Consider the following 12,659-nt stretch of genomic DNA (forward strand, 5'->3'; position numbering starts at 1 on the left):
TGACTTGTCAGTCTGATTTCACTTTGCAGTCATTTTGGCTTTGAAAACGTGTACCTGACTGCGCCCTTGATAGGCAATCAATCAGCACTTGCTGCTTTGTACGCTTGTGGATCTCTGGGCAGTAAAGGTACTGGTACTTCCGTAGCATAAAGGCGAGGAATTTCCTTGCTTTGACACGAAAATCAAGACGTTCGACGTTGGGGGTAAACGTAGAGCTGGAACTTGAGTTGGCCGGAGACTGTACACTTTTCAGCATGTCCTTTTCAGCATGTGCGTCTGGGCTACGTTGCGGCTCTGCGCGTCTGTCACGTCCAATTGTTCTGCTTCGTCGTCTGAATAACGAGAATAAAGTCTCAGCCAGGTCTCCATCCTGTGCCACACCGCCTAGCCGCTCCTTTCACGCCTGTTTCCAAAGGTATGCATATGTTTATTTATGATCACAGTTTTCACAGCAACGTGTATATACCGCTAGCAACTGAAATTCGATGTAATTGTCTGGTGAACATAGAGATACTAGTAGATAAGGGCAGACGACAAGTTTTACCACACAGTAACGTGTCAGGTGGTAGGTTCATCCCACTTGGCCAAGTCTTTTCCAAACGCTTTTCTGCCAATCTCACCAGTACTCAGTAGGCAGTACATGGGAAATAAAGAGTCAACTGTAGATACAGGAGACACTGACAGCAGCTTACACAAAACAGTGGCTAGGGTTGCCCGATATGCAGCTTCTGACTACTGTAAGTCAACAAATATTCCGCGCATATTTATTCTTATTTTCCTGGGCATTTTTGGGCTTAAAATATCTTGCGGCCGAAGTTTTGTTTTGCAAGTAACGTTTCAGTGTGACAGTTTATACAGGCAGCAGCAGCACATGCTGAAATTGTAATGTGGCCGAAGTGTGTTTTAGCCCTGGCCTGGGAGGCCGGAATTTAAAGGCATCGAAAATTGTGGAAAAATTGTAGACTTACAGTAGCTTACCGGCTGACCTGACTTGCGTTCAGGGATAGCTCAACCCAAGTACATCCCCCCTCCCCCCTCACGCACGCACGCACACACACACACACACACACACACACACACACAAGCTAACCCATTCTTTCCGTACTACATCATGACCTGTCATGCAAATAACCACTATAAGGGTACATACATGTATGTTGATGAAACATGGTTCTCATGTGGTTGTAACATTGCTGCCAGTTAATCTAGTATATCATTAAATTTTTGACAATCTTTGTTTTCAAAGCGGCTCTCAGCAAGTTGAACACGAATTAGCTGAGCACCCATCTACTCCCAACTTGAGCACTCCATATTTAGACCACTGAGCATGGAACTCAGTCAGCTACTACAGTGGTCAGATTAGTAACGATGACGACTGCGCGGACAGGGCCAAGGAGTAGTGTAGCCTAGTTACGCAACGTGCCGCTATACTATGGACCGATCCAGGCTAGAGAAACTGCCTTGAGTCTATATCTGATCGCATTAGCCCACCGAGTTAACGGAAGGATGCAACAACTGTGTGAGGGTTGTAGCTCTGCGCTCTACCTGAGATCACTGCCGTGTTTGTTGGTAGTTGAGAGTTTACTGGTACGAGTAGATTTTGTACTGGTGGATGGCATTGTGACTTGTTCTAAATATAGATAATGTGTGTGTTTCACTGTGAGCATTTTGTTTTGTATTCTGTTACTTCTGTCGCAACCATCACAAGTATCGTTGTCTTGCGTATTGTCCACTCGCATGCAGGCAGCCAGTTCAGACGTCGCAGAGTGGTTGCAACGAACAGTTGCGGTGTGCCACTGACATCAGCAGTCCAGACTCCAGCGGTCCGTACGGCTCTGCTCAACCCATGATTTCCTCGACGACATCTGATGATGAATTCTCCATCTTTGAAATTTACTGCAATAGCGCCGGCCAGTTTGTCATTCAGCGATTCTTAGCGGTAGGTGTCCGATGTGATCAGAGTTCATAATCACTTTGCATGGTCTCCCTTTAGTATTGGAGATGGTGCGCCAGGGGTTCCTTTCCTGTTGCCGCTCCTAGTGGCTGATGATGAAAGCAGTGAAGTTGGTGATGGTGTGGCATAATGACGCGCTCTTGACTTGGCTCAGGACTTGTACTTGCTCTGGGAATGCTGTGCCATGCCGTATTCTGTACCTTCCTGCCGGGCAAGGAGAGGTTTTTGTCAGGCTGACGATGAAAACACCGGCTGTGTGTTTCTTTTGATGTTCTAGGATGTTAAAGCTGCTGGACTGTTCTATTCGGATCCGCGCCTGAAGGAAGTGATGCAGTTTTGCCGAGATATGCAGGAAGAGAGTGGCGGTCTTGTGCCGTTCGAGGAATTCAAAAAGTAAGCTCTATCTACTCTACCATCAATTAGTCTTTCATAGATGGATTTGATAAACGTCATGGATGCGAATCTGGCCACATAGGGATGTTTGGCCTTCAAAGCCTGCCATGATATGAACTCCGCTTGAGTAGAAATGTGTGGGATTCATGCTGATGATTCGAAGTTGGCAAGCCGTGATTCGAAGTTGGCAAGCCGTGATTCGAAGTTGGCAAGCCGTGATTCGAAGTTGGCAAGCCGTGATTCGAAGTTCACTGGACACTGTTCTGGATAATTCAGTGTGTGTGTGTGTGTGTGTGTGTGTGTGTGTGTGTGTGTGTGTGTGTGTGTGTGTGTGTGTGTGTGTGTGTGTGTGTGTGTGTGTGTGTGTGTGAGTGAGTGAGTGAGAGAGCAGGCTCTGAGATCTGTGTCTAGTGCATGTCGCAACTCAGCGCAACAACACAGCGTTTTGACATACATGATGTGTTGTGGGTAGGCCTCCGCGGAATATGCTCGTATTTTTACCGATAATTCCTTTGAGCATTGCTCAAAATTACGTCCGATAATTCCCGTAATTCCACCAATAATTCTCACAATAATGCTTTTTTTCTTCCCTTTTTTGCAGATACCATACCGCTTACGGGTTTTTTGCCACTTGTACGGGCAAAAAATCACGGTTCGCGTGAAACTCGGCTGGAAGCTTTTTTTCTTCTTTCTCTCTCTTTTGAAATACTCATTCAGGATCACAAGCTCTTTGGTACAAATCAGGGTGTTAAAATGGAAAAAATTGAAAAAGGGGGGCATTGCTCAAATTTTACCGATTATTCCACAAAAATTGCCAATAATTCCCGTTTTAAAAATCACACCGATAATTCCCGAAATTATGCCGGCATATTCCGCGGAGGCCTAGTTGTGGGTAATATCATAACATGTTTGGATGATCAGAATGTCCGGATAATTAGAAGTTTTTTTCCCTGGCACATTGGGGTTCGAATTATCAGGATACCACCTATACTTCACTTATGTTCGGTTTGTGGTATTTCCCTGGCAAATTCTTAAAGGGGAAGTTAAGGCAAAAATTAAAATTTCACCAGTTGTAGTCTTCGGGGTGCTGAGTCGAATGGTCTTGGTCCGAGGAAGCTGAGACGCTCCCTTCCTACTTGAATCCCAATCGAACTCGCGCACTTCCACCGAAACTGGGTGACTGCGCCCTACTAGATGGGGATTTGTATGCAAAATGTCACTAAAAGCGCCATTTCGTTCTTATAAAAGCACGGATGACCGCGATTGGCCCATATGTTGTAGTCTTTTGGACGCTGAGTCGACTGGTTTTGGTCCGAAAAGGCTGCGATGCAGCGTTCCTCCTTTATTCCCAATCGAACATGGTTGAAGAAGCGGTCACGTGGTCCTGGGTGCCCAAATCACCTGGTCACCACGCCAGCAGGTGACAACTTTCACACCAAGGTTCAACTCGGGTTCAACTCGAGTGACAGGACTGCACCCAAAAAAGGTCAAACAGGCTAGTAAGTTGTACCCTGCAGGCACGGTGACCAGGTGACTGGTGTACGCAGGACCACGTGACCACTTCTTCAACCATGTTCGATTGGGAATAAAGGAGGAACGCCGCATCGCAGCCTTTTCGGACCAAAACCAGTCGACTCAGCGTCCAAAAGACTACAACATATGGGCCAATCGCGGTCACCCGTGCTTTTTTAAGAACGAAATGGCGCTTTTAGTGAGATTTTGCATACAAATCCCCATCTAGTAGGGCGCAGTCACCCAGTTTCGGTGGAAGTGCGCGAGTTCGATTGGGATTCAAGTAGGAAGGGAGCGTCTCAGCTTCCTCGGACCACGACCATTCGACTCAGCACCCCGAAGACTACAACTGGTGAAATTTTAATTTTTGCCTTAACTTCCCCTTTAACGAGGTGATGACCAATACATGCTCATTAAATGTATAGAGTTGATCATTGGTGTTGGGAAAGCGCTACCGTAAAAAATCCACTGCCCCCCCCCCCCCCCCAGCTGTGGCTTCACAGCTGATTTTTCAGCAGGCAGCAAGTGCTGTGTGATGTACAATGCGCAAGATCCGACTTGCCATGCTGGATTGTACACCGTTTTATCCAGAGGCATACCAACACAGGCACATTGTATTGTGTACAGGCAGTGCATGCGTCGGTTAAACACCGTAGTTTGAAGTAATCGTTCACAGGTAGAAATGGACACGGGGTGGGAATTGGAGAGGGGACTGAACAACGGTACTAAAACTGCCAGTTTACGGTACATCTATAACTGACCTGAAACAATCCCTGACATGTTCAATTTTCTCTGTATTTTTTCAGACATGCCAAGGCCAACTTGGCCATCTTACACAAAGCTCTACTCAGGAAGATGATCATTCCAGAGTGGGAGGAATTCTCAAATCTAGTGCGCGGTATTTTCCAAGAAGTGAAGGGGAACGAAAGTGGCCAGGTAAATTGTTAGACCTTGTTTGGGCTGTTGGGCTTCAGTGATGGACTTCTGACTACTACGGAGAGAAGTATCAGAAGACCTGGATGTTTTTGTTTCTACAATACTAGTTGTTGATGTGTTGTAGTGTCTTGCTCACTGCTGTTATCATAGACCTGATCCTGGCCACAGTGTCCTGGGTACGAGCGTACGCACTCTCCCTGGAAATTTGAATTTTTGATTTTCACAGAAACAATTTTTCGCTGACACGGGTCACATTCTTGCGTTTCAAGGACTGTTCTACGCATGAAAGAAGAACAAGAACCACATACAGTGAGTGACTACAACATGATAGACCACACCAGAAAATTTGAAGACGATCGGTGAAGGTTGAGCTGAGTTCTGACACGATCTGTTGAAACAACTTCATGTCGCTCGTCACCACGATTGAGTAGCATCTCCGTTCTTGATAGACCCTTCCCTTCGAGTTCCAGAAGTTATTTTTCATGTTTGGTGAGTTTCTCGTCGGACCTCAGGTCTTTCTCGATCGATTGCCACCTCACTCGATCCGAACGAAACCTAAACTACCGAAACGAAGCCTGCGCTTTTTTGGCTGTTTTTCCGTTTTTACGTGTAGATCTATAGAATGGATCGTCATGTTCGATTACTGGGTCTTTTGTGTCGCGTCGGCGGTGTTCCGCTAGCCAAGCAGAAGCAGAAAACTACGTATTCTGTTTCTGAGAATGCCGAGGGTATTCTGAAATGTTTTGAAGTGGATATCACACAGGACCAACCACACGTGCACCCTACACAGATTTGCAGTACATGCTACAAGGCTGTGAATTATGCTTTGAGCAAGTCAGAGTATACACGTTGTGGTGGAGGATGTGCCGAGCCAAGTAGCTGGCTTCCCCATGATCATGTGCATGAGGATGGTACCACAGTATGCAGGGTATGCACTACCATTGAGCAAGCCGCCAAAGGTGGTCGTCCGGCTAAGAAAAAGAGAACAACAAAGCCACCTGCCCGTCCAGCGGCAGCCGTTACATCCACGTGCACGTCTACGCACACAGGCACCCACCAGACACGGTCTCAGACAACAGGGATCAACTCGGAGAGTCAGAGTACATGTTTACAGAAATTGTATGATGTAGCAACACCAAGCTATGCAGCCAACAAGAGTCTGAGCACAGATAGATTCATCGGATGCCAAGCTATATTACAATGTACACTATGCAGCAATGTGCTAGAGAGAGCCGTGGAAGCAGACTGCTGTAGAAAGAGCTTTTGTTCCGCATGTGTGTGGGAGTGGCTGGCTTCTGATACAACATGCCCTGGTTGCAATGCACAGCTCTCCGTGTCGAATCTCAGCACGCCCAATCCGATCTTGCAAGGCTGCCTTGCCGAACTAGTGGTCAGGTGCGACAATTATGCTGGAGCGCTGATTGGTTGCCCGGCAACAGTGCCACTTGCTCAACTTGCCAGCCATGTGCAGAACTGCGAGAACACTGGTAAGCAAACAGTCGGCCCGTCCACCGCTGTCAGCGATGTGCTCACTGCTTCGCCGTCAAAGCTCCGAGGCAACGTGTCAGACAGTCTCACCAGCCATCTAGTGAAGAGCAAGGCGGATGCTGGCGTACTTCAGTTGAGGAGCCGAGGTCCATCGCAGACATGGCAACGAACAACAGTTGCAGCTGTACCGTCCAACAATGCATCAGCCAGGACTGTGCGGCGACGCTGTGCTGAGCTTGAAAAAACCAGCCAGCGCGTAGCAGGGAGTTTCGCCGGTGCAGTTGTCCAGCAAGCTGCCACATTAAGCCGGCTAAAGGAGGAAGAGCGTAAAGCTGTTCTTATTGAGGCTGGTGTCATGCCAAAAACACCTGGGACAGGCACAACGCTAGCATTGAAAGCCAACCTACACATGCCATGGAATCAGCTCCGGAAATTGAAAGTATGGCTGAAGGACTTTGGCCTGTATCTCGAGTCAGAGCGGGTAATGCGGAAACAGCTCGACGATCTTTTGCCCTTTACCATTGTGGCAGAAAAGACACCGTTCGTAGCAGCATCTGGAAGCGTCGAGCTGCATGCAATGGTGACAATTCCTGATCTTGTTGGGACTGTCCATCACTACTTGAACCAGCTGGAGGCAACAGATCAGCTTCACTGGCATGATGGCGCAATCCCAAAAGATGAGGTATGGGTCAAAATCGGCGGCGATCACGGTGGCGAGTCCTTCAAGATGTCGTTCCAGATCGTTAATGTACAGCAGTGCAATGCTCTACGGCACATCATTCCGTTTATCATCTTTGCTGCTAAAGATACGGCAGCAAATCTGTGCACGGCCCTGCAGCCATTCGTCAGTGAGGTCGAGAAGCTGGCCAGTACAACGTGGCGTAACAGGTCAGTGAGGGTCTTGTTGTTCGGAGATTACGAACTGCAGACCACGTTGTACGGCTTGTCAGGGTCGAGTGGAACCCACCCTTGCCTGCACTGCACTGCTATGCGGAAAGAGATACAGCTACCTGGGTGTAGCGGAGCACCGCGCAGTCTCGATTTGTTGTGCACAGACAACGCTGCCTTTGTTGGAGCTGGTGCAAAATTAGCGGACGCTAAGAAGCACAACAACTGCATCCGGCCACCGATCTTGCCTGTGTCCCTGGACAATGTGATTATTCCCGTTCTTCATTTGGATCTGGGAATATTCGCTTGGATATTCGATGCCATGACCAAGGACTGCCAGATGCTGGACGTTGCCCTTGCATCATCCAGTACAGCAGTTGGCACCGATAGCCGAGCGTACACTGTCACAACAGAGATGCACGAGAGCCTTCGCCAGAAGCAATTGGATCTTCAGAACGAGCGCACAGCAGCTGACAGTCTACAGGAGCAGCTCGAATGGCTTGCAATCCATGCTTCCAACCTGACTGCCCCACAGCTTGAAGCGGCCACAGCAGGAATTCAGGCGAAGCAGCACACCACCACAAGCGCCATCAGCTCTCTCCAGGATGAAGTGAAGGCTCTGTCTGACCAGCTCCAGAGCCGCAGTATTCTGCATGGTCCATGTGAGGCCTCACTGGACAGAACTCTGCAGGAGTACAATATTTGTCGCCAGCGGTACCATGGTGGTGCCTTTATCGGCAATCATATTCACCATGCCCTGCAGCCACCAGTGGTTGCTGCTTTGTCAAATGCGCCTCTGATTGTCACCTCCACCACAGAGAGAGCAGCGCCTCCATCCGTTCTCGACCAGGCCAGAGTAGTGGCAAAGCGGTATAATGACCTGCTCACTCAGTTCTCTCACTGCCGCCGAAGATACTCGTCCTGCGCAACAATGTCAGCAGAAGATATTCAGCTGTTCGAGAGTGATTGCGCTACCTTCCTCTCCACAGCACGGCAAGAGGTCGTCACCAGAAAACTTGGCCATGTAACGCCTAAGCTTCATTTGCTGGAATGCCATCTGCCTGACGCCTTGGCAAGATTCAGAGTTGGCCTGGGCCTACTAGCTGAGCAGGGAGGTGAAAGTATTCACGCCGAGTTCAACGACCTTCGCAAGCGACACGGAGGCGTCGTGAACGATGTCGACAAGCTACGGACTGTCTTGAAGGCTCACCTTTCCTCCACGCTTCCTCAGCACGCCAAACTTGTCCCTCAAAGGGCCAAGCGCAAGCGGAAGGCCAATTGAGGACCGTTTCAGGTAAGTTCCTTGCTCAAACGATATCCCAAACATGTTGTTTGTTAGTTGATTTTCAAATAAATTTAATTTTTGTGGGTCCGCTTTTGGTGCACACATGATTGTTTGCGTACGCGTGCACACGCGCCATGTGTATTACTATGGAAACTCGAAGAGTTTTTGCACGTGACGTGATTGCCGCCATCTTACTGAGTGGCCAGGCGCAAACAGCAGTGTGCTGGCGTATCTGTTCATAATAAAATATTGTTCTGTCGAATGTGAACATGAGCCTTTCCTGCTCAACGTGACATGTGCACAGTTGAGAGGTCTTGGTATGGCTGCCTATATTGTAGTTATGGGTGTGTGTGTATGTATGTGTACGTTCATGTGTGTGTGTGTGTGTGTGTGTGTGTGTGTGTGTGTGTGTGTGTGTGTGTGTGTGTGTGTGTGTGCGTGCGCGCATTCTTCTTCTTCTTTTTCTTCTCTCTCTCTCTCTCTCTCTCTCTCTCTTTCCTTTTCTCTATCTGTCTATCTGTATGTATATATGCCCATCTGCATGCTCGTGTGCATATTCAGGTTGCAGACTACATTCCACAGCTGGCTAAGATGGACCCGAAGCTATGGGCTGTATCCATATGCACAGTGGATGGTCAACGGTGAGATGGTCCATGCATCGCACATCGCCTTTTCGCAGCAACAGCAGCCCACACGTATCACTACTACACATACTTATTACTTGTTAGTAACTAGTGTTGCAATGATGAAGTTGGTTGTTCCAACGAGGAACACACGCTTCCTGCCAAACTCGACACTCGACTGACTCATGACTGCCATCCGGAGCACGCGAGGAGCACGTCGCACCTTCCACTCGGCAAACCTGCAAGAAAGCACCCCTCCCTGCTCAATACACAGTGTTTTGGGGAATTCACCCCTCATCAGTTGAGCTTGAGTAGGCTGAGGAAGATTGTGCCTGGAAAACACTACTCACATTGTGCTCTCCAGGCCAAACGATCACTAGGGATGCAAACTTACAGAGACGCTTCGTTTCCAGCGCGACGAACACCTCGTGAGTCAGTCAAGTGTCAAGTTCGGCAGGAAGTGTGTGTTCCTCGTTGGAACAACCAACTTCCTCACTTATACCGCCGAAGTCGCAACTTCTAGGTTCGTATTGTTGTCCCTCGCGCGGATGTGCGACTAGTTTTGGAGGTGACAGCATTGTGAATAGCTACTGGCTCTTAACGTCTGTTTAGCACAACTCCATGAGCGACTCTGACTCATGCTGCTACCTGGGGCCTCACGAGGTGTTTGTCGCGCTGGAAACGAAGCGTCTCTGTACGTTTGTATCCCTGGTGATGGTTTGGCCTGGAGAGCACTATATAAGTGGTACTTTTCAGGCACAATTTTCCTCAGCCCACTGGAGCTCAACTGTTGAGGGGTGAATTCTCCAAAACATTGTGTATTGAGCAGGGAGTGGTGCTTTCTTGCAGGTTTGCCGAGTGGAAGGTGCGAGGTGCTCCTCGTGTGCTCCGGATGGCAGTCGTGAGTCAGTCAAGTGTCAAGTTTGGCAGGGAGCGTGTGTTCCTCGTTGGAACAACCAACTTCCTGACTAATACCGCCGAAGTCGCAACTTCTAAGTTCGTAGCTGCAGTTTGGTCATGCAATGGTTACTAGTGGACAGGCGCTACTCACTATATCCAGTCTCCAGGCAGGTCTATGCCGTCGCTACTGTACACACCACCTACAAAATGCAACTGTAGGCTTGCAAACTCCTCATCGCATACCGGTAGTTTATTATCTGCGTGTGTCGTTTTCTGCTCCTATCTACAGCCTGTCCCTTGGAGATGATCGTGCTACGTTCTGTCTGCAGTCTGTTGGAAAGTGCCTGAACTATGCTTTTGTACTGGATGACAATGGACGAGATGAGGTAAGCCTCACCTTACCTTGCACTGCGATGTCTTGTAGGTCTTGACATGGCGGCATCCACACATTCTTACGAGAGTGAGAGCTTTAGTATCAAGTGCTAGATCATCATGGCATGGCTGTACTTGAAACTATCCAGAAACTACTGCAAGCTACAGTTGTGTTCACTGAAATCCGACCAGAAGTGCAAATCTTGCTCCCTGGCCCTGGACCAGTTCCGATTACATCACTCTACTTGTACATCTACGTCCAGCCGCATTCGTACCAGTACCAGGGCTGTGCAAGTTGAGGGCGTCAGATATGCATTTTGGGTCGGATATCACTAAGCACAACTGTGGAGAGGAGAATATTACAGAGGATAAGCAAGACGAAATTCGCGTTCGCAAACATTTTTCAGTTCGCGAACTGGATTGCGAACTTTCGCATTTTTCGTTCGGAAAAGTAGTCGGAGCACGAATCGCGGATTCGTGTCAGGGCAGTCATAAATTTACCACGCTGTACTGTCTGTACACAATGTACGTCTTGTCAATGTCATGCATGTGCGAATTCTGTTTGCTAATCCTTCTCATAACGCGAATTCCGTCACTGAGTTCGACTTTCCTTGGAGAGCGAACGCGAATTTCGTCTTGCTAATCCTCCGTAATATAATATTGTTATTTCTTGCTCATGTGCAAGCTACAAGACAAGTACATTGTAAAACAGAGAGGTTCTAGGCTGTCCAAGAGAGTGCTCAATACCGAGAGGCACAGCTACATGTAGTTCAAACAATGAGGGGATGGAAAAGGTGTTTTAACTCTGAGTTTCACGCACTAAGCGATTGTCAGAAAACAGAAATGAGTAAGATCGTCAGAAAACAGAAGTGAGCAAATCTGGATCAGTACTGGTTTATATACCCACAAAGAAAAGTGTAAATGACTGCATCATGGCGCAAATCTAAAAGGTGCGAATGACGGCAGTGCAAAGCGTAAATGACTGCATCATGGCGCAAATCTAAAAGGTGCGAATGACAGCAGTGGTGAAAAGTATCACTTTAATTGACAAGCACTGGAGCTGGTTGTCTCTTACTTAATTAGGTGATGGCTGTGGATGGTTTGAAGTTCCGAAGGTAGTACTTATTCTCATTTTGTCCCAAAATTGAGTAACACGCGTGTTCTCGATTTCAATTCTTAAATACCCACGGGCTACAAGAATAACCACATGGAAACGAGTGTTATATTTGAGTGAAATAAGGGATTTGGGAGGAGGAGGAGGAGGAAGGTGTATAACTTTTCCAGCATCCGGCAATTTAACTAACCAGTATTCAACAAGCACCAGCAAATAAGTGTAGCAGCAAAGTAACGGTGAGGATAATTCAGGAGCAACAGCAACAATAGCACAATGGCGAGATTGACGGACATGGAGAGTATCTGAGCAGTGATAAAATCTGCAAATTAATGGACCAAAAAATATCAATAGTGTGCAGAGCGAAATGAAGATAAATAAATAATAACCAGCCGAGCACTAAAAACAAGCAGAAGGAAATAAATCCTAAGGAAAAAGTTTAAAGGCGACGTGGAGACAATAATCTTAATAATGCAATGAATATAACTTAATGCGCACTCCTATCACAACCATGGGGACGAATAATGTATTCCAGAACGTTTTCTTGTCACAATTATCAATGGAATTCGTGACTTAAGAGAATGATGAAACTACAAGAGGATTTATACACTTGGAGTGAAACAACGAGGATACAAGCATAGTAAGAAAAATAGCACAAACTTAGGAAAAATTTGCACAGGTAATAAAAACTATAGGTGAGGTGAGAAATGATAGGAAATTCAGCAAGTGCAGTGTGACAATGGACATGCATGTGCAAGTTGAAAGTTCTAGAAGCAGTCTACATTCGCATTCGTGATCCAAATCTTTGTAAACAAGAAGAAAATGTCACCGCACTTACACTATTCCAGTAAATTCGCACTCACACAACAACAACAACAACAACAACAGCAGGAGCAGCAACAACGACGACAGGCAACAGCGGAAAACAGGAACCATGTAGAATATACTTATGCTAATGCTTGCATTGAGTAATAGATTAGGAAATACTCGTGGATCTGTTAGCTGCTACTCATCAAACTCCCCAATCTCACCATCATCGTCGCTTGCACTATTGTCGCTGTCTCCATCTGGAGTGACCAAGGCAACCTCATCGTCGCCTTCGGGGCCTGTGGCCTTGATATGGCTGAACAGCTGCTCATCGTCCGTGCCATCCGCCGCTGCTGTCAAGCCGCAGATGAGGAATGAGCGCACCAATGA

General features: G+C 47.5%; 1 protein-coding gene across 1 annotated transcript in view; it reads left to right on the plus strand.

The window, feature by feature from the left end:
* The window catches only part of LOC135808332 (glutaminase liver isoform, mitochondrial-like), a 26,823-nt gene continuing 14,164 nt past the window's right edge, over window positions 1-12,659 (plus strand). Inside the window, exons 1-6 of the mRNA XM_065321505.1 lie at window positions 1-415; window positions 1,744-1,939; window positions 2,232-2,347; window positions 4,666-4,795; window positions 9,018-9,097; window positions 10,269-10,365. Of these exons, the coding sequence (XP_065177577.1) occupies window positions 255-415; window positions 1,744-1,939; window positions 2,232-2,347; window positions 4,666-4,795; window positions 9,018-9,097; window positions 10,269-10,365 (780 nt within the window). The 5' untranslated portion in view covers window positions 1-254. The remainder of the gene's footprint in view (window positions 416-1,743; window positions 1,940-2,231; window positions 2,348-4,665; window positions 4,796-9,017; window positions 9,098-10,268; window positions 10,366-12,659) is intronic.

The sequence above is a fragment of the Sycon ciliatum genome, chromosome 2 (genome assembly GCF_964019385.1).
Source record: "Sycon ciliatum chromosome 2, ocSycCili1.1, whole genome shotgun sequence".
Classification (NCBI taxonomy): domain Eukaryota; kingdom Metazoa; phylum Porifera; class Calcarea; order Leucosolenida; family Sycettidae; genus Sycon; species Sycon ciliatum.